This window comes from Tachysurus fulvidraco, chromosome 12, assembly GCF_022655615.1.
Source record: "Tachysurus fulvidraco isolate hzauxx_2018 chromosome 12, HZAU_PFXX_2.0, whole genome shotgun sequence".
NCBI lineage: Eukaryota > Metazoa > Chordata > Actinopteri > Siluriformes > Bagridae > Tachysurus > Tachysurus fulvidraco.
The window spans coordinates 4849577-4872811 of record NC_062529.1 but is presented as its reverse complement, the minus strand read 5'-3'; the positions used below and the strand labels follow the sequence as shown (position 1 = coordinate 4872811).

General features: G+C 37.1%; 1 protein-coding gene across 2 annotated transcripts in view; it reads left to right on the top strand.

The window, feature by feature from the left end:
• The first annotated feature begins 732 nt into the window (after positions 1-732).
• LOC113651179 (gephyrin-like) overlaps positions 733-23235 on the top strand; it is a 60106-nt gene continuing 37603 nt past the window's right edge. Inside the window, exons 1-8 of one of the 2 annotated variants that reach the window (XM_027159920.2) lie at positions 733-886; positions 6142-6220; positions 9817-9874; positions 10034-10126; positions 13513-13607; positions 13686-13752; positions 18947-19219; positions 19488-19598. In XM_027159920.2, coding sequence (XP_027015721.1) covers positions 823-886; positions 6142-6220; positions 9817-9874; positions 10034-10126; positions 13513-13607; positions 13686-13752; positions 18947-19219; positions 19488-19598 — 840 coding nt within the window. In that variant the 5' untranslated portion in view covers positions 733-822. The remainder of the gene's footprint in view (positions 887-6141; positions 6221-9816; positions 9875-10033; positions 10127-13512; positions 13608-13685; positions 13753-18946; positions 19220-19487; positions 19599-23235) is intronic. The other variant, XM_027159921.2, reaches the window with a different exon arrangement.

Sequence of the window (23235 nt, the reverse complement as noted above, 5' to 3'; positions counted from 1 at the left end):
AATATGTTGTGGAGCAATAGGATCATCTCCTATAAATGCAATACAGGTCAAAATGGGTGAAGTTAAGATGAAGTAGTGGATTCATTTAAAAGGGCACTTGGACAAGCATCCTGTTAAAACAGCGGTGTCCAATCTTATCCACAAAGGGCTGGTGTGGGTGCAGGTTTTCATTCCAACCAAGCAGAAGCCAAACCTGCTTTATGTAATATAGGAGGAGGGAGACCTTCTGGCTCTGAATAACTCACAAATTGACAGTAAAATATATTTAAGTAAAAATGAAGTGAAAGGGAAAAAGAAACAAGTGACAGAAGGAGTGGGGCATTGGAATAAAAGAAAGACACTTTTAAAATTAAGCCTTGAAAGAAATACGTCTGGCTTCAGCAAAGAGGATGTTATAATTTCAAGAATGTGCATTGGATATTGATTACTAAATCAGTGTCTGTACAGAATAGAAACAATAGATACCATGAAACTGGTCATTGTGACAGGAAAAAACAGTAGAAACACTCATTAAATGTGTTGAATATAAAAGAGCAAGGTTTCATTTAACACAATCCTCAGGGTCGCTACGAATAAATAATTTGTCTCTTTAGGTTCTGTTAGAAAATGGTCCAAAGCAGGCAAGAATTCCTCGTTATTTAAAGAAATAAGATTAACTGAATTTTTACCCCTTCCTCGCCTCGCATGTTGTTTCCCAACCGCCTCTTACATTCCAATCCAGTAGGTGGCGGAAACGCGTCTTTTCAGTTGGTTTGATAAACGCTACTAAACACAAGAAGAAGCAGCAGAAGCAGGAGAAACAGCAGTAGCACGTTTGGGAATATGGCGTCAGACGGAATGATTTTAACGAACCATGACCACCAAACTCGAGTCGGAATATTGACAGGTAGGAGCGAAATGGCATCTAATGCCTGAGACATACTGTACACATACACACACACAAAATACATATTACCTAGAACAAACTAAGATACGCACCAAAACACCTAGAACAAGCTGATACACATACATGCACGCACACATATTCACACAAACATATATTGGATATATATGTGTGTGTGTGTGTGTGTGTGTGTATATGTGTGTGTGTGTATATATATATATATATATATATATATATCGACAAGGTCGGATAAGCGGTAGAAGATGAATGAATATCTATGTGTGTGTGCGTGTATGTATGTGATTGGGGGCTAAAATATAACTTGTGAAAAGAAACATGAAAATTGTTTCGGTTCATACCTAGACTTTTCCAATATTTTTTCCAATGCTTTAATGTTATTAAAGGTCTGTTTCAAAAACATATAAGTATTAAAATATAGTGTTTCTGATAAGCTTACAGGTTTTATAATGCACTATACATTTATGCATAATAACTACTAGGGGTGTAAGAAAATATCGATACACGTGAGTATCGCGATATTTTGTTTGGTGATATTGTATCGATTCTCAAAAACAAAATATCGATATTTTAAAAAATAAATAAAATAAAGTTATACAGATTCATGGCAGCTTCATTTTGTTCCGTTTATATCCCAACCGCTAGATTGCAGTCTTCTTATCTCTGAACTTAAACAGTGACAGGAAGTAACACGTTAATGGAGATTTAGGATAGCTCCTCCCCCGCGAAAATAAGGACGAACTCTCAAACGTTTCACTCACAACGGTTTATTCCTCCGTACACAGGAAAAACCTCTGTAATAACATGTTACTAAAACAAAAAATACTCATTAGTATGAGAAAATGAAAATAAAAGAGAATATCCGTTGCAGCATCAGACTTTCACACACGTGGTGTTATAACTGAAGTGTGCACACTTTTGCGCATGCGCACATCCAACTAGTATAACGGTAATAAAGCAACGGCACATTGCTCTTAAAGGGGTAGCACCACTCCACTCGTTACAAAGTACTAGCATAACGGCGCGCTACTAATGTTAACATTAAAATAGTTCGCTATATATATGAAGATGCGCATAGAAGTGCCCTGACATCTGAGCATATTGACCAGCATATCTTTCTTCAGAAAAACCTTGACATTAAATAAAAAGACAAATCAAAGAAACCTGTAAAATCCAAGTTTAAAGGTTCTGAAAATGTTCAACATCTGTAAATATTTTATTGTTTATATTTGTTTTGTTTTCTTTAGGAATCCTGCAAGCACTTTATTTTTTCATTGATATTAAGCAGATATAATTTTTTTGTTCAGATCAAAATGTTAGGACACTGCATGCTACAATTGTAAACTGAAACTATGACGCTTTAAAGGCAGGGTCTAAAAATATATATGGTTTGTTTATAACAGCTAACATTTAATACATGTAATTTAACACATTTAATACATTTAAGAAATCCTGCAAGCACTTTTCCCCCCTTTATTCATACTGCACATAAAGTGGTTCAATCATATTGAATGTTACAGGGGCTAATTAATGCAAATGCAGTTCCCACTGTGTTCTGTTTAAATAAGAAATTTTTTTTGCTAAGGTTTGCATATGGTGGTGTTCTTGACAGCTTCCCTAAAACTTTATCCTATAATTAAAATAAGAAATATCCCAATATATCGCCTTGCTTACAATATCGCAATGTGTCGCAACCCCGTATCGTGGTACGTATCGTATCGCCAAATTCTTACCAATACACAGCCCTAATAACTACTGTATAACAAAAAGGAGAGATGAAATAATCAATTGGTTTATTTTACAAGAATACATTCAATTTCTACACAAAAGAGAAGTGAAATGCAACAGTTGAAATTAAGCATCATGGAATCAGTCTCGGAGAAGAATATGCAAAAAATATGTGATGTAAGGGTTAAACAATAGTAAAGATGCATATATATGTTATGAAGAGTGAGTAGATAAATTGCAATTAATTGCAAAGCCCCTCTTTGCAAAGAAAATGAACACAACACGTCAAGATGGCCAGCAAAGAAGCACTTCTCTAAATATAAAACATCAGGAACTGACTGACATCCTGCAAAAGTTACCGGGTTTGTACTGCTGAGGACTGGAGTAAAGTCATTTTCTCTATTGAATCCCCTTTATGATTTTTTGGAACATCTGGAGAAAATGTTTAAAGGCGATTGCTACCGTCTGTCCTGTGTCACGCCAACAGTAAAGCATCCTGAGACCATTCATGTGTGACCTTTCATCTATTGAAGTCTGAACTTTACAGCATGTTTGTGGAACTGTATCATGGCACAAAGAATGATTTATTGAATACAGTTATTGCTCATCAGCATTGTTAATTTTGTTGACGAATAAATTTTAGCAGTTTTTGTCAACGGACCTTTTTGGGAAAATAACTAAATAAAAAAATGAATTGACATGGACAAAAACTATGCCAAAATCTATGGAACTTTGGAAGAGACAAAAATAAGTGCAACAGATGATATTCAATAAGAAAAAAATTACTTTATGAATTCTGTATTTAAAAAAAAAAGTACTTGTACTTTAAAACCTCAATGCCATTTCATAGAGGTTAATAGAGGTGTCTTTTAATCTAGGTGAAAATGATAACATCAGAAGTTTAAGGTAAATGTTAAATAAATGCATTACTCTTTGTGCTTTATATTTTAGTAGACTAAATCTTTAAATAGTTGACATCTTAACTTCAACTAAAACTAATGTAGATGACTAAATTACATTTTAGTCAAAAGACTTTACAAAATACTTTTGGATTTATGTAAGTAGTATTGAACTGGAAATAACACATTTTGACTAACACATTTTGCCATGTGTTTTGGTGTGATTAGGTTCATATTTGATGTTTTCTGTCTGTCTAGCCACCATACTCCATTGCCCAGACATGAAGAATATGAGAGAATGTTGTGGCATGCAGATAGAAATCAGTACTTTAGTCTGTCATTCCCTTAGCTCCTTTTAACGTCCTCTTTAAAATTTTGGAGGTGCTGTTGACGAATAATTATGTTGCTATGGTCCTCAGTTTTTGCTGTTGTAGGATGATTGTCTTTATAGAGTTCCATTGTAAATCAAATGTTTTGATCAATATGTTAATGTGCATGCTTTCTAAGCTCTTTGTAGACCATGGCTTCAACAATCAGAGGAAATCCAGAATATGTGAAGAAAATTCTACAGAAACAACTGATCATTATTTTGGGGTTAATTATCAATTCAATTGTGACCGCTGTATGAAATTGTTTGAACATCGGATTGAATAAGATCCCATTGAATTAGGTTTTTTATTCTTTCCTTCTTTTTAATGTATATATATTTTTTACATTTTAAAAATAATATTCACTTAATATATGCATTGTAAATAACATTTTCTTTTTCTTTGTTCAGTTGCTAAATATAAATCCTTACCTCGTTGATACAAAATTTTTCTTTTATTAATGTTTTCATGACCAGGACTTTGTCAATTTGGCTGATGACTGTTGTGGTAGACCTGACAATGGTTGTAGATTTGTAAGTGGCCATGCAGTCAGATGCCTTCAGTGAGTACAGCAAGGGCTCCAGTGATGCGGGTGAGACATGTGTTATTGATGTTATCGGAGCTACACTTAACCCTGAGTGGCCACTTGTTGGTCCATTCATCTGGAGCTTTCTGTTTCAGTTTTTATTAGTATCTAGGCATAAGGGACATAGATGTGGTCTGATTTCTCCAAACAGTGGACAAGCCTGTGCCTTGTAACTGCTTTAAATGAAGTCTAGTGGTGGTCCAGGATACTGCACGTTTGATGGCACCGTTAAAGTCCTGTGCCATAATAAGCTTACAATCATGTTGTTGAGTGAGAGAGAGTTTTTCTTTCAAACTTTTTGGTAGGTCATGTGTAATCTTTAAAGTTCTGACTATACTGTAAAAATGCATTTGATCCAAATTTGGGTGTTTTGTCTATGAGGTGTGCTTAACACCTGATTTGACATGGTTTGCACTTTGCTGGAGGCATATTCTAAGATATTTTTGAGCTATTTATGACCATTTTGGCAATATATGTAATAAAACAAAACCGCATTCCAAGGAAGCAGTTCTTCATTAATAAGAATTGCAGGGTTTGTGTGCATGCTCTATCTTTATTCGAAGGCATACAAATTGAAAAGGGGAAATATCTCTAGTTTGTTTCTGTATATTGTACTGCTGTTGATAATCAGACATGTTTGGTCGTTGCTGTTTGTGTTCATGTCTGTGCTGCAAAGTCAAGATAAGTTTCAGTTCTCAATTTAAGATAAAATTCTTCATACCCATAAAAAAGAAAATTCATGTAAAATGAACATGCAAATATATTACGATCTGTTATGACGATAATGTGCAGGGAAACTCAAGATACTGACAAGGCTTGTTTTGGTTTCTTAGATTGGTGTGCAGTTATTTGGTGGTGTATATATCTTTACAAACACATAATTAATCTAACTAAAATGATGTAACACACCACAATGTACTTTTCAACATTGGACAACATTCATTCTTGATTAGTTGTGCTAACACCAAATGTAAAATAGTTTTTTGCAAGATTATAATAAGGGGCAGAGCACCATGGGTGCATGTAAACTCATATCAAATATAAAAAGTAAGATGTCAGCATGATGTTAAATTGCCATGGAATTTTTGATATTTTAAATGGTGTTGTCATGGTGAATATAAATAATTAAAAATAAAGTGAGGCATAATTCCCATGTGCAAGATGGCCCAAAATTGTGCCTCATAGATCATATTCATATCTGTTTGCTTCATATATGTTTGCTTAGCATGATGTGCATACATACAATGTTAAATTGCAACAAGTTACTCTACTCTAAAATACAGAATAAATTTTGTTTTTTGAGAAGCTTTTCTGTTTTGTTAGAGAGAAATGGTTAATATTTACTAAAATAGCTAATTAATGAATCAATTCTCTTTGAGCATTTATTAAGTGTTAAAATCTGTTTAAATTTTTCAAAATAAGCAGACAACTTTACTCGTTTTGGTTAAATGTTTAACTGGTGTGTTTGATTTTAAGTTTTTGGATGAGCAGTATGTTTTTATAAAAAACATGGACTATTGTCAAAATAACAGGGATAATACATATTGTAATTATAGTTTGTGTGTGCTATACTATACACACACATTATATTAGTTTATGCATCATGTATTCATATATTTGTCATGATTTTCTGTTTATCTGTAACCCACTCCCTTGTAGTAAGTGACAGCTGTTTCAGAAACCTTGCTGAAGACCGAAGTGGAATCAACCTTAAAGATCTCATTTATGACCCATCTTTGTAAGTAAATTTATTCGGTATTATTGTGTACATACATGCAGTAGCTTCACCTAGACCCAAGTAAAAATAATGGATTAATCGGAGTGTAATTAATGTGCTTCCTAAAGCACATTCTTATTCTCTTGCATTTATTATTATTATTATTATTATTATTAATGTGCTTGCAAAGCACATTCTTATTCTCTTGCATACCTATTATTATTATTATTATTATTATTATTATTATTAATGTGCTTGCTAAAGCACATTCTTATTCTCTTGCATACTTATTATTATTATTATTATTATTATTATTCTGCATCTTCTTCCGGACACTTTTTCGGCGCGTAACTTGTCCCGCAGCTTTTGTCCTAGACCCATAAATGAGGTGTCAAATTGACCGGCTCATTGAGGAGAGGTGTGCTATCTATTTTGTAAGCGATCAGAATTCCAGAATTCCCAGTATGGAAGCTCAAAGGGGTGTTTTTTCCCCCATAGACTTGAATGGGGAATTCTTAAAATCTCTCTGTATATGTGCTAACATGCAAAAGAGGGCAGCAGACACCAGTGAATCTGTCAGATCACACAACGTTGGAAGAAAAAGAGCAAGGAGGAAGTACAGTTTTCAGTCAGAAACGCGTTTTGGATTAAAGCGTTTTGGATTAAAAGGCTTACATATTCCAGTTCCTTAGACTCTTGGGGATTTTTTACAAGCATTTGTTTAGGAAAATATTACCCCAGTGAAGAAAGGTAAGTGCCGCCTATTTCCGGTGACTATCAAGTTGGATTAAATTAGTATGATGGCTATAAATCATATTATGCTTTGTGTGTGGGCTTAATAAAATCCTGAGAGTCAAAGCTTTCAAAACACTAACATTTAACCGTGTATTTAATGCTTAAACCTAGTACTGGGGTGCCTTGGACAGCACGGCGGAATGTTGTTGTTTCTGCCATTTGTATAACGTTTTGTTGTTTTCAACTATCAGTGTAATTTTTATAATTTTTTATTTCACTTTAAACTAATGTCCTTTTAAGAGCAGCAACGGCTCTTTTAAGAGCCACCCATTAATTAAAATTAAGCACATTTTTTCTTTGTCTCCTCACATTACATAATTTTTTTTTGACATATGACACGTATATCACAAAAAATGATAAGAATGACTTTAATATAATAAAGCTTGGGTACAATTAGACGTGCCATTCTTCACATTAGTGAATTAATACATAAAACCACAAAGGCTTTCTCGTGTTCCTAGATGGCGTAGTGGATAGTGAATCCGTTTAGCATGCAGAGATTCGGGGTTTGAATCCACCGTTGGACAGTTTTTTTTTTTTTTTAAAACTTTATAATAAAGGTTCATTAGTTGACATTAGTTACCACATTACTTAACATGAACTAATAATGAACTGCACTTCTACAGCATTTATTCATTTTGTTCATGTTAATTTCAACATTTACTAATACATTATTAACACCGTGTTAACATTACTTAATATACTGTGAACTAACATGAACAAAGAATAAACTTTATTTTAACAAAGATTACTAAATACAATAATTTATTACTCATGATCAGTAAATGTTAGTTAATACATTACATTTGAACTAATGATCCTTATTGTAATGTGATTATATTTTTTCCCAGTAGTTAATATACTGTGAACTAACATGAACAAAGAATAAACTTTATTTTAACAAAGATTACTAAATACAATAATTTATTACTCATGATCAGTAAATGTTAGTTAATACATTACATTTGAACTAATGATCCTTATTGTAATGTGATTATATTTTTTCCCAGTAGTTAATATACTGTGAACTAACATGAACAAAGAATAAACTTTATTTTAACAAAGATTACTAAATACAATAATTTATTGCTCATGGTTAGTAAATGTTAGTTAATACATTACATTTGAACTAATGATCCTTATTGTAACGTGATTATATTTTTTCCCAGTAAAATCACTGATTGATGCTTTAGTTCAAGATCTTCATGGCGCTTGTTTCAGGAAAAGTTAAATGGATTTTCAGGTGTGCTCTTTTGTTGCAGGTGAGAAACTAGTCTGCAAATATAACCATAGTAACTGTGCAGCCATACCCTAGCAACCATGTAGTGCACCTTACGAACCATATTGCAATATAAAGAAGCCATATCTCAGTTACACAACATAAAACACTCAGCATGATGAGGGGAACTGATGTCACGTGTAGCCCCGCCCCCAAAATAAGCGAAATCAAAAATTTAGCACAACATGGACATGTCAAATATCAAAACACTCAGCACGATGAGGGGAACTGACGTCACGTGCAAGCACATTCACATTTTCTTTAGGAAATGTACCGTTCTAGTTATTATTCTTCTTCTTCCGGACACTTTTTCGGCGCGTAACTTGTCCCGCAGCTTTTGTCCAAGACCCATGGATAAGGTGTCAAATCGACCGGCTCATTGATGATAGGTGTGCTATGACTTTTGTAAGTGATCGGAATTCCGAAATTCCCAGTATGGAAGCTCAAAGGGGTGCCCCCCCCCATAGACTTGAATGGGGAATTCTTTATTCTCTCTGTAGATGTGCTAACATCCAACAGAGGGCAGCAGACACCAGTGAATCTGTTAGATAACACAACGTTGGAAGTAAAGATCTTGTAAAGGTCTTTAAAGCTTGTTGCTATATTTCACAGTTGTTGGAATTGGTGAGCTTCCAGTTTCATTTTTTCATTCATAGTTAATGTGCTTGCAAAGCACATTATTATTATTTTCAGATGAAAGATTGTGACCTCACATAAATGGACACCTTGAAAATGAATTGCATGCCCTGTTCCACTGATTCATATAACAAGGTACGGAAGCCCAAAGGGGTGTTTTTTTTCTCCATAAACTTGAATGGGGAATTCTTAAAACTCTTTTATTCTCTCTGTAGATGTAAAGCACACGCTCAAAGTGTCAAATCGACCTGCTCATTGAGGAGAGGTGTGCTATGACTTTTATAAGCGATCTGAATTCCGGAATTCTCGTTACGGAAGCTCACGTCACGTGTAGCCCCGCCCCCAAAATAAGCGAAATCAAAAATTTAGCACAGTATGGACATGTCATATATCAAAACACTCAGCACGATGAGGGGAACTTGCCACATGCAAGCACATTCACATTTTCTTTAGGAAATGCACCGTTTTAGTTCCCATTAGTCTTCACTGGATAGGCCCACCGATGAGTCAGGGAATACTCTGATAGTTTGACACATGCCCATACTGCATGCTAGTCCAAATTCATTTATTCATTCATTCATTTACTCTTTCTCTCTCTTGAAACATTCTTTCTCTTGAATCTTTCTCAGAATTTATTTGGAGAAATGTAAATGTTTATATTTGTATGGTTTTGATTCACTTGGACTGTAAATGTTTTCTTTTTGTATGAAAGATATTTTAGGATATTTATTGCATAGGAATTAGTAGTAAGAAGGAGACTACATTGTGTATTTTTTGTTTTGCAAAACAGTCAATGAACCTTGATAATCCATCACCATATTTTCCTGTGCGTGGGTGGTGGATGCTCTTCCCATTTTTATTACCAAAAACCATCACGAATCTAAGAAAGTGTCTTTGTGTTTCACAGGCTTGGAGGCATAATATCTGCATATAAAATAGTACCTGATGAGAGAGATGAAATCAAGGTAATTTCTTTTCCCCATTTCGCAACACACATGCAAATACTGGTGTGCTCCCCTCACCAAGGATTACAAAGATAATACACTATGCTTACATTCTATATACATTAGATACTTGTTTACTCACTACTGTTAATCCTGTGGTTTTCTGTGGTGTGTACATAGGAGACTCTTTTGGACTGGTGTGATGAGAAAGAGCTTAATCTTATCTTGACCACTGGTGGAACTGGATTTGCTCCTCGTGATGTTACACCAGAGGTACAATGACCCTTTTTTAAGGGGGGAGATGCACAGGTGTTTTGGATATTGTTTGGAACCTACTTATTTATTTATTTTTATTTTTTTAATTGTTATTTTTATTTATTGATGGTGCTTGCCTCTGGCAGTGTAACATTCTTGTTACCTTGCATACTATTATTTTTCCGGACAAAACTTCGGCGCGTATCTTGTCCCGCAGCTTTTGTCCTAGACCCATGAATGAGGTGTCAATGAGCCGGTCGATTTGAAATGGGACATTTTTGGCCACTTTTTTGTCCAAAAAAGTCCCATTGACTTGAATGGGAAATTCCTTTAATTCCTTTAAGCTCTCACACACGCAGCGTGTGCAGAGCTCAGGCACCACTTCTGTGTTCTCCTATAGTCACTGTAGATGTAAAGGAGACTCTCAATACATGTAACTATCAACTCCACACTATCAATCCAATGATTCCAAAAGTATTGGCCCCCCAGTCAATACATTTACAAGCGAAATCAAAAAGTTAGTACAACAATGTCATATATCAAAATACTCAGCCCGATGAGGGGAACTGCCTCACGTGTATTCTGGTCATGTGATGTCATGTGAGAATCAAACATTTGCACAACATGGACATGCGGCATATCAAAACACTCAGCCCAATGAGGGGAACTTCCTCAAGAGTATTCAGATGATGTCAGATGCTTGTCTCCACTAGCCTCCAAATGTTTTGTCACACTAGCTTTCTGTCCACTTGCCTCCAAAAGTAACACCCTAGCAACCGAGTGCCGAGATTTGCCATGTGCAAGCACCAATCACATTTTCTTCAGAAAATGTACATTCTAGTTTATTTATTTATTTTAATTAATACAGAATATTGGAACATGTGACTGTTAGGGCCTTTTTTGCACCTGGTCACAAGTTATCTGATTTGTTAAAACTGTTCCATTTACATTAGGCTACATAAATGCATCTTGGCGAATCGGATATGAACAGAGGTGGCAAAAGTACACACATCCTTTACTCAAGTAGAAGTACAGATCCTCATTTTTTAAAAGACTCCAGTAAAAGTAGAAGTAGTGACTACACTCTTTTACTCAAGTTAAAGTAAAGAAGTATGGGCTCTGACATGTACTTAAGTAAAAAGTCGCCGTTACTACTACCTGTTTAGTGTAATGCTGGTAACTGGACATCATGTTTTATTTATATGCGTGTGTGTGTGTGTATACATGTATATGAATTTTGGAGTGTGCTGATGGATATTTGTGTTCATCAGCCACAAGAGTGTTATGAAAGGCAGGCACTGATGTAGGTGAGGTAGGGTGGAGCGTTCACATTCATCCCAAAGGTGTTCAGTAGGGATGAGATCAGAAAACAACCACATATAGTAGGAAAGGTCAGGTGACCCAATACTTTTGGAAATATAATGTATACCAAGTGTATCACCAAGGCTATATCCCAAACTGTAGGGAGATTCCAGCTCTTTCCTTGAAAATAACTCAAAATTATTGTGATGTTTTACAAATGACAAAATTAATGTTACTTAAATTAAGCACTTCGTGTTTTTTGGGTTGACACCAGGGGCGGTTCTAGGATTTCATCTTTAGGGGGTTTTAGCCCTCAGTGAGAATTTAAAACAAGAAGTGTTCTATATTCTATATTATATGACAACTCTGGTAATGAGAATAGTGACATTTCACTGCTTTTGGTTGCCGTCTTTGCGTCTTTCCGCCGATTAACGTTATAGATAAATGCCTCCTGTTCTGACTGCGCGTGCACGTTGCGCGTACCTGTGCTTTACTGTTCAAATAAAGCAGACAGCTGAAGACGCACTTTTGAAAGACTACAACACGCGTGTAAAAGCAAAGTAAAAAAAAAAATCGCTTTTGGATCAAACTGATAAATAATTTTCTTTCCCATCGACGACATGTTCTGCATTTTAACGTAATTATTTTCTATTTATGAAAGTAAAAATTATACTTATAGTTTTAAAAAAGGACTAGAACCGTCCCTGGTTGACACAATTCGCAAAACACATTCGCCAGGAATCCTTTTTAACGCCAATTATTTCAAACATCTCCCTCATATATGGCCATGTGTGTTCAGGAATGTCCTCGTTGTTAAAATAACTAACATCTGTGACTCCCTCTGAATTAACATTAGCCATTCCTTTTGTAGGCGTGCTGCTCATTGTTAGCTCCGCTATCCTTAGTCCATGTCTGATAGCCAGTAAATAATACAGTACACCAGTCACATTCTGAAAAAGCCGCACAATGATAGGATGATAGGCTTGAAACAGCGCTCAATGAGAAGAAATAATACTAAAAGTAACGAGTCCGTTTTGAAAATGTAAGAAGTAAAATGTACAGATATTTATGTAAAAATGTAATGAGTAAAAGTAAAAAGTTTTCCGAAAAATAAATAGTGGAGTAAAGTACTGATTCCAGAAAAATGTACTTAAGTACAGTAACGAAGTATTTTTACTCCGTTACTTCCCACCTCTGGATATGAATCCGATCTTTCTACTCCCGCCCAAATTTTACCTCATTTCCGGGGTAATTGAAATGGAATATGCTTCGGTGTATGCAGTTTTCAGAATGAAATGAAAAAGAAGACGAAAAAACAGCAGAAGCAGTGCATTTTAAGACCCAACGAGACGCCTTGGTGAAAGATCACTTGCGAGTGACGTACTTCCGTTTGGTAGGAGTATAGCGCTGGCGTATGGGCTTGAACAACCACATTCATTTACACCTGTCTAGTTTCATGTGAAGTGGTTTAAACGATCGGATTTATATCCGTAGCTATCCGATCACAGAAAATGCATGAAGTGACCAGGTGTAAAAAGTTAATACCTCCAGCTTTGTGTGCGGCTCTGTGTTTTGCCTGTGAAATTGGCCTTTGTGCTAAATCGAATAAACCAACATGGATACCAGACAGTGATCTATGGGATAAAAGCAACACATTTTGAATCTGAGAAAAGAGGTGGAATTGAGCACAGCATTAGTCATAGTCAGTATGGCAGTTTGGAATGTTTTGATATTGTGAGGCCTATAGTTATCACCATTCAAAGAAGCTTACAAAGTGTTTATTGTAAATTCAAATAAATCTGATCTAATTATCTTAACAAAATATTGCGTGGTCTACCACTGAGCATGCCATTTTCTAAGTTGTTTAATACATTTAGAAGTAAATATCATTAAATGAAAGCTAAAGATTTAATCTTTTATCTCATTTATCTTAAAACAAAATGGTTTTAGAGTATTGTGTATTTAGAAGGATATCCTTCTAAATACACATATTGTGTATCCTTCTAAGGGGACAAGTGGACCTAAACTATGCAAGCAAAATACTCACACAGCATAAAGTGTGCGTTTGCTTGTCTGTTTTCTACTTTTCTTCTTCTTTTCAGGCTACAAAGGAAGTGATTGAGCGTGAAGCTCCAGGGATGGCCCTTGCCATGCTTATGGGCTCGTTAAATGTCACACCTCTCGGCATGCTCTCCAGGTGAACACACACGTACACATAAACGCAAACACTAATTTCTCTGGGCTTTAAGTATTAATCACATGCTTTCCCATCTAGACCTGTATGTGGCATCAGAGGCAAAACTCTCATCATTAATCTACCTGGCAGCAAGAAAGGCTCACAGGTATGTCTGTGTGTGGCTAAGTATAGTAGTACAGTGTCCTATAATGTATTAAAGATTTTATAGTCCTTTTAATCCTTTTATGGTGGAAGATCAGGACATAGGATTTAGCAAGATGGCACCAGTGAGGTCACCATCATGACTGCACCGAACATGATTTATTTGTTTTTTGCAACTACTTTAAACCTTTTTATTTGCATCATGGATGTCATCGTTTATGACCATTTCTATTGGCTTAAAATTTATTGCCATTTCTAAATATGGACACAAGCTGTACAACAAGTGCAACAAGTAGCATGCATGTAGAGAGTGCTGGATTGGAAAACGCGTGCAACATCTCTTAGCATGAGGTGAGGAAGGCATTCAGACAGCATTACAAGTTTGGTTCTGAGAGCCTACACTAACTAGCACTGTTTTTACTGAGATATTCCAATATTCATACTCTCCTTAAAAATATTCTATAATCCCCATGTGCTTCAAGCAATTCACCTTTGTTCCTGTCCCAAAGAAACTCAGCTTGCCTGCATTACTGACTATGACTTACTAGCTCTAACCTCCATTCTGAGGTTGCTTTGAAAGACTGGTCAGAGATTTCATCACTTTTTCACAACCTACCCCCTGGACCCAAATAGAGTTTACGTACCATCCCAACTGCTCCGCTGAGGACACCATTGGCAAGCTCCCAGTGTTCTAAGATCCTGTTCTGAGGGCCTCTTCTTCCGGACCTACTTTATCAATCCTGATGCCCTACCCCTAATTGCTTATTGCACACCACCATTACACAGCACTGAGCAACCTAGACATCGGAAAGGGCAATTATGTTCAAATGGTGTTTGTGTGTTACAGTTCAGCATTTAATACCATAATTTCCTCTATACTCACGTCCTAGTTCTCCGTGTCCATTGATTTAGAATAGAAGAATAGAATGGAACGGGCATAGAAGCCTTTATCATCGCCACATATACATTACAGCTCAGTGGAATACTTTTCTTCACATAACCCAACTGAGGAGGTTGGGGTCAGAGTGCAGGGGCAGCTATGATACAGCACCCCGGGAACAGGGAGGTTTGAGGGCCTTACTCAAGGGCCCAGCAGTGGCAGCTTGGTTGTGCTGGGCCTTTAACCCTGATCCTCCGATCAACAACCCAGAGACTTAAGCAGTTGAGCCACCACTGCCCCTGGATTTCCAATTTCCTGTCAGACAGACCTAAAGCAGTACAAGTAACTCATATAACTCATCTGCACTTGAGCCCCTCAGGGTTGTATTCTGAGCCTCCTGCATTTTATTTTACTTTTCATATCAAGGACAGTACCAAATGCAGTGAAAAGTTTTTACATGACTGTGTATGATTGTGTATGTGACAAATAAAATTTGAATTTCAAACCTGAAATCTTCCTGATTTCTTAAGTAAAGCAGTTGTTAGATGAATGACTAAAGTTTAAATTTCAGAAAATCTAATTTTTTGAATGTGAAAGGCAGTTGATTTTTATTCATGCCTACTTAATCTTGGTGAAATTTAACTTGCAAATTCATGGCCAGTTGGAACTGAAATGTGTTCTTTTTATATGTAAAACCATGGGGGTATTGCAGATTTTAAAGTAAAAGGCAAACTTCTGTTTTCCTACTATTACATTGTGTATATCTGGGGATACAAAATAAGAAGTTAGTTGGCTAATGTTATAAGTTGAAATCATCGAGGCAAAATGGAGCAAACGCAATATGGCCTATAGGCTACAGTATTGATCTGTGCAACTAAATTTATTAGAAGTCTAACTCTATCTGAACTGAATTGATCAAACATATGTATGTGGAATGTGCATTTTATAGAGGACCGTGGCTACTTGAGGGCCCCAAAGAATATCTCTATTGGATTAAAAAATTAAGTAAAAAAAGATGAATTCAACTTCATAAATTGTTTTCAGTATTCAAGATATATTTATTTTGGAAAAATAATCAAATCATTAAAAATAATGTGAATGAGTCCAGAAAAAATATAGACGTCTTTATAGACATCGGTGATAAATATGCATAACAAAAAAAAATGATTTAGGCTCTGTTAATAATTATGGAAGTACTGTTCATTTTTGTAGTTTGTTTCTTTACCAATTGTACTGCATTATTAATATTATCCTTATCTACAGCTCTGGGGAAAAAAATAGGTGACCACTGCAAAATGATTAGTTTATAGGTATGTGTTTGAATAAAACTTTTTTTTTTTCCAATTCTGCTAACATTTCTTCCAAATTCCAAATAATCATTATTTGCAGACTGGTCAGAATACAAAATATGCAGTGTTTGGAGGAATAACCCTGATTTTCTATCACCACTTTCATGTGTCTTTTTAAGCAATTTTTAATTTTTAACAATTTAAGCAACCCAGCTTTGTTTGATTTGACCTTGCTCCAGTCATCTACATTCCTATCCTTATGTTTTTTTTCTTGCAAACCTCAGCTGGCTCTTCTTTGCTTCTCATTGATGGGGCTTTTTAAAAAAAAAAAAAAAAAAACCCTGCCTCCAAGAGCCTGTTTAGAACTGTCCTCAACATGCACTCCACTTGTAGGTCACTTGATGTCATCCTATGGTTGTTGAGTGACGTTTGAATAGTTGGCGCACACTGCCAAGTCTGTAGCTTTGTTGTGCAGCTTGACCTTGCTGTTTTTGAAATTTTAAGGATGGAAGCAACCTGACACACTGTATTCCTCTACTAGTAAAGTCAAAATTTAACCCTTCTTTCCCTCGGTCAATACTTTTTCTTTTCAACACTTTTGGCATTGTCAATATTTATTATTTTACTCCAATTACATTTACTTAGTACTTTTAGTACTGAGTACTTTTAGTACTGATAGTACTTTTGAGGTACTATCACTGTTTGCAATCGAATTGGTCCTGATGGGTAAAGATAGTGATCACGACAAATCAACAGATAAGTGTTAAATGAGATTTGGTTGATTTGGTTTATTGATCACCTAATCAATACTTCATTAAGTCAACAGTCTGTGTATAAGATTCCTGTTTCGTCATGTTATTTAAAAGACATGTTGAGTAACTGGTGTTTGCTCCATTGGGAAACAGTGGCTCTCAATATTTGTAAGCTTGTTTAACTGATTTCAAACTTGCTGTTAATTTGAGGAGGTTGTGATATTACGACTGTAATAGCTAAAATTTGGAATGGGACTAGATGTAGCAAAAGTGAGATGTCCTTTTCTAGCACACAGATGAATAGTATAGTATATTTTCTATTATTTTTAAACATTCCATCAAGAGCAGATTATTATTGCTGATGAGTGGATTGCATCTTGCTTCTATATTTCTGCTCTTGTAGTCTTATTTGAATGGTGGATTGACCATTGACTTCAGCCCTTCCTATGGAGGTTGTTGGTTAGGTTACTGATTATTGATTTTTTTTTTTTTTCTTTTCAACAGCTCTCATAATGTTTCTGTTATTAGGCAAGTCAAGGCGAGTTTATTTGTATAGCACATTTCATACACAGAGGTCATTCAAAGTGTTTTACATAGAAATTAGAAAACAATTTATAAGAGAGAAAAAATATATATGTAAAAATAAGAGACACGATAAAATCATAATAAAAACAGAACAATTAAAGAAAATAAATATGTGGTTTTAATAAAAACAGTTTAAAATCTGTTGAAAAGAATAAAACAGGAGTAAATGTGATTTGGATAAAACATGCAGTCAGTGTGAAGCAGCACAGTGCTCATTCAGTAAATGCAGAGTTAAACAGATGTGTTTTTAAACTTGATTTAAAAGTGTCTATTGTTGTCACACATCTGTTCTCTTCTGGAAGTTGATTCCAGCTATAGGTGGCATAATAACTAAATGCTGGCGCACCTTGTTTTGCATGAACACTTGGTATCTCTAACTGACCTGATCCTAATGGTCTGAGTAGTCTGCTTGGTTTATATTCAGTTAGCATATCTGTAATGTATTTCGGTCCTAAGCCATGAAGTGATTTGCAAACGAGTAACAATACTTTAAAATCTATTCTAAATGTAACTGGAAGCCAATGTAAGGACCTGAGGACTTGAATGATGTGCTCAGATTTTTTGGTTCTGGTCAGAATTCTGGCAGCAGCGTTCTGTATGAGCTGCAGCTGTCTAATGGTCTTTTTGGGGATCTCAGCAAGGAGTCCATTGCAATAATCCACTGCTGTTGCTTACCTTCATGACCTGCCCAATGTCTGGTTGTCAATATACCAGTAGTCAGGAAATTCTAAATTGGTTTATAGCCTATGCTCAATGCTTGTCCAATAGTTTTGATCGATTTACATTTTCTTCACGTTCAAAAGTTGACTGCATCCCAGTTTACCCAAAACATTCTATGCCCATGAGCTATTCATATATGTACATTTACATAAGAAAGAAGCTTATTAACAAAAGGCTTTACTTATCAAATAGGTTTTCAGCTTAGACTGAACTTAAACTGAGTCATAAATCCAAATTGCAAGGTTGACCTATAACTGGAACAAAAGCTGTCAAACTACACAAGCATCACAAGTGATGAAACCCTAAAAGGTCAGTAGTAGGTAATTTACCACTTTAACTAGAGCTATCCTAGTACTGCAACGAGGACAAAATCCTCACTGATGGGTATCATGAGTGTTTTATTATATTTGTGCCTAGTGCTGACAAGGGTTGAGATCTGTTTTTTTAAATTAGGCATTTGATAATAGCTAGTTAAAAATAATTATGTTTAAAGCTCTAAGTAAAGAATTGATTATTTTTAACGAGTTTAAAGTGCATTTGTTAGTATCTTTTTGCAGAATTATGTATTTAACGGATATAGTACACAAGCTTGATGGTTTTGATTAGGTGATTAGTAAAAATTAGTCTTATAAAGTAAGTCCATTACATATTTTATCTGTATTACTCCCTCACTGTGATTATCAATACAGGGTTTAATAAAGAAAAAAGGCATTAGTCTTGGTGGATCCTTTTTTATTTATTTATTTATTTTTTAAGCACCTTATAGTTTATAGATCTTTAAAATTTGCAAAGGTGTTGTGTGCTTGAAAAGGTTAAAGACCACTGTTGGAGAGTATTTTATTGTCAAAAAACAGAAAACATCATCTGCAATGTAGCTTAAGGTTGCCACTCTTGAATATAGCCAGAAAGTGAAATGTAAGCTTGTACTGCTTGTACAAAACTATACTGTACAGTGTTGATCTCCTTTTTCAGGAGTGCTTCCAGTTCATCCTGCCTGCCCTGCCTCATGCCATCGACCTTCTGCGTGATGCTATAGTTAAAGTGAAGGAGGTTCACAATGCGCTCGAGGACCTGCCCTCACCCCCACCACCCTTCTCACCTCCCCCTGTCACCAGCCCACATAAACAGACTGAAGACAAGGGCATTCAGTGCGAGGACGAAGAGGAGGAAAAGAAAGACAGTGGTGTTGCCTCAACCGAGGATAGTGGCTGCTCACATATCACAGCAGCTGCTATTGCTGCAAAGGTGAGTATATTTGATATAGATTAACTAGTAATAGATCTAGTTCTTTTGAATAAGCCAGTGACTATTATTAATTTGGTCTTTTTGGTCTGTCTTAAAATTTTGCATTACATTGCTTGTTAAATATATGCAAGATGCTATTTTCCGTTTGATTCCAAGAGACTTGTGAAAGTCTTACCACTTCCCCTCTGTGTACAAGTATCTGTTACTGTTGATCCATGCTGTGCATATGATTGTGTGTCTATTGACTCATGCCATGTTCATTCATCAGAGTGCGTTCCATCCCACTCATGCTGTTATCATGGCCAAAGGGGGGCAGGCATTGACTTGTTTCGTCCCTCCCATCCTTCCCTCTCATTTCACCTGCAACTGTGGAGACAAGGTAAGTGACACCCGTTTGTTAAGGTTATTCCTCCACTAAATTATTTTATTTATTTATGTGATGCAAATTTCACATAAAAATGTGATGTGATTGATCCTAAAACAACTCGCATAATCAACATTCTCATTTTTACATGAAGGAATCGGGATATAAATGATTTATACTTTACCTGGTTTTCCCTCAGTTTCCCTCAGTTTTGCATGGACAGGCCTTAGATTGAGCCGAATGCAGCCAAATCAGAAAAATGTCACAGATCCTAGATTGTATCTGTAGGAAATCTAGTTCTCTAATATGTTATGTGATTATTAAGTTGTGGTCAATAATGTATTGCAAATATTAATTTTGTATTCTATCCAAAATATGCAACTCTACAGGCTATATTTATCTGAGCCGAATGCAGCCAAATCAGAAAAATGTCACAGATCCTAGATTGTATCTGTAGGAAATCTAGTTCTCTAACATGTTATGTGATTATTAAGTTGTGGTCAATAATGTATTGCAAATATTAATTTTGTATTGTATCCAAAATATGCACCTCTACAGGCTATATTTATCCCTGTTTAGCATGAACTACAGAACTATAGTGCTGATTATTGCTAGTATGCCTATGGTATAAATAGAACACTTTTCATATATACCAGTCAGCCATAACATTTAAAACCACTTGCTTAATATTGTGTAGTTCTCAATTGTGCTACCAGAATAACACTGACGAATAACACCCTCAAAGCATGTACTTGTATCTACACAAGACCTCTGACCTATGTGCTGTGGTATCTTGCTCCAAGATGTAAGCATCATCCGTTACATTCTGTTGATTGTGAGATGGGGCCTCCCTGGATCATACTTAATTGTTAGGTAAATCCCATTGCTGGACATGGTGTTTAAAATCTAGGGAATTTGGAAGGGAAGTGAAGTGAACACCTGCAACACTTTATGTTCTTTAAAATAGTCCTGAACTTTTTTTTTTTTTGCATTTTGGCATAGCAAATTATTCTGCTAGTAGAGAATACTGAACTCGTAAAGTGGTGAGTACTTGGTCAGCAACAGTGTTTTACTAGGTGGTCCATATCAAAATATCATCCACATGACACATATACACCGTGTCATTTACATGGTCAGAACCTTCTTACCTTCGCTCCATGGTTCAGTTCTGATGCTCACAGATGTAGGTTGTAGGTGCTTTCAGAAGTGTACTGAACAGACCTATGATCAGCAAGCTCCAGTGCACTGTGTTTTGACACTCTTTTAGGTTCATTGGCTTTCCTTTGGGCCGCTTTTAGTAGGTACATATCTTGAACGCTTTACAGACTTGTTGCTTTGGAGTCAAACCTATTTTTCACTTGCTGCCTGATATCACACCACTTGACAGGTGCTACTGTAACAAGATGTTAGTCAGTTCACCTGTCAATGGCTTCAATGGTATTGCTGACTGGTCTAGCTGCAGCAGAAATGTTCCAGTGATATGTATATTATATGTATTTTAGTTTAGTAGTTACCTGAAAGTAATGCATTATGCATTATTCCATGTACTACTCTGTCATCAGTTTTTATCCAGAGGATATCACAAATCATGAACATCATTGAAAGTTTATTCTAGTAGATATAACGAGGTCTACCTTGATACTGTTTTACATTTACAGCATTTGGCAGACATCCTTATCTAGAGCAATGTTCAAAAGTGCTTTTAAGTCTCTATCATTGAATACATTGACTCTGGTTCATGATCCTACTGTTCTCATAACACTGTGTGTGTGTGTGTGTGTGTGTATATGTATATGTATGTATATATATATATATATATATATATATATATGTGTATGTGTATATATATATACACATACATGCACATACATACAACAAACAGGTAACTAAGTGCAAGTAGTTCAAGTATTTCTTGATGAAGTAGGTCTTCAGCCGTCGCTTTAAGACCAACCACTTGTATATTTCACTTGATACCATCTAAGAAACTTTTGGATTAATCAGTGACCTGTGTCTCTGCACTATCATTCTGCTGTTGTTGCATTCTTCCTGATCTAGGTCCTTTTTTGTGCTCTTTGATAGTGAGGGGTAAATGCTGATCATCTTTTCCAGCTCATGATAGAACTTTCACATCCATCCATCCATCTTCTACCGCTTATCCGGGGCCGGGTCACGGGGGCAGCAGTCTAAGCAGGGACACCCAGACTCCCCTCTCCCCAGACACTTCCTCCAGCTCTTCCGGGGGAATACGGAGGCGTTCCCAGGCCAGCCAAGAGACATAGTCCCTCCAGCGTGTCCTAGGTCTTCTGCGGGGCCTCCTCCCGGTTGGACATGCCCGGAACACCTCCCCAGGGAGGCGTCCAGGAGGCATCCGAAACAGATGCCCGAGCCACCTCAGCTGACCCCTCTCGATGTGGAGGAGCAGCGGCTCTACTCTGAGCTCCTCCCGAGTGACTGAGCTCCTCACCCTATCTCTAAGGGAGCGCCCAGCCACCCTACGGAGGAAACTCATTTCGGCCGCCTGTATCCGGGATCTTGTTCTTTCAGTCATGACCCAGAGCTCATGACCATAGGTGAGGGTAGGAACGTAGATTGACTGGTAAATAGATTGACTTCACCACAACAGATCGGTATATCGACCGCATCACTGCAGAAGATGCACCGATCCGCCTGTCGATCTCCCGCTCCATCCTTCCCTCACTCGTGAACAGGACCCCAAGATACTTAAACTCCTCCACTTGAGGCAGGAACTCTCCACCAACCTGAAGGGGGCAAACCACCCTTTTCCGGCTGAGAACCATGGCCTCGGACTTGGAGGTGCTGATTCTCATCCCCGCCGCTTCACACTCAGCTGCAAACCGTCCCAGTGCACGCTGAAGGTCCTGGTTTGAGGAAGCCAACAGGACAACATCATCTGCAAAAAGCAGAGACGAAATCCTGTGGTCCCCAAACCGGATTCCCTCCGGCCCCCGACTGCACCTAGAACCGGTGACAAAGGGCAGCCCTGTCGGAGTCCAACATGCACTGGGACAAGTCTGACTTACTGCTGGCAATGCGAACCAAACTCCTGCTCCGGTCATATAGGGACCGGACAGCCCTTGGCAGAGGGCCACGGACCCCATACTCCCAGAGCACCCCCCACAGGTCACCACGAGGGACACAGTCGAATGCCTTCTCCAGATCCACAAAACACATGTGGACTGGTTGGGCAAACTCCCATGAACCCTCCAGCAACCTGGTGAGGGTATAGAGATGGTCCAGTGTTCCACGACCAGGACGAAATCCGCATTGTTCCTCCTGAATCCGAGGTTCGACTATCGGCCGAATTCTCCTCTCCAGTACCCTGGCATAGACTTTTCCGGGGAGGCTGAGGAGTGTGATTCCCCCTGTAGTTGGAAGACACCCTCTGGTCCCCTTCTTAAACAGAGGGACCACCACCCCAGTCTGCCAGTCCAGGGGCACTGTCCCCAACCGCCACGCGATGTTGCAGAGTCGTGTCAGCCAAGACAGCCCCACAACATCCAGAGACTTGAGGTACTCAGGGCGGATCTCATCCACCCCCGGTGCCTTGCCACCAAGGAGCTTCTCAACTACCTCAGTGACCTCAGCTTGGGGGATCGACGAAGTAGACTTGAGGAGATCCTCGAAGTACTCC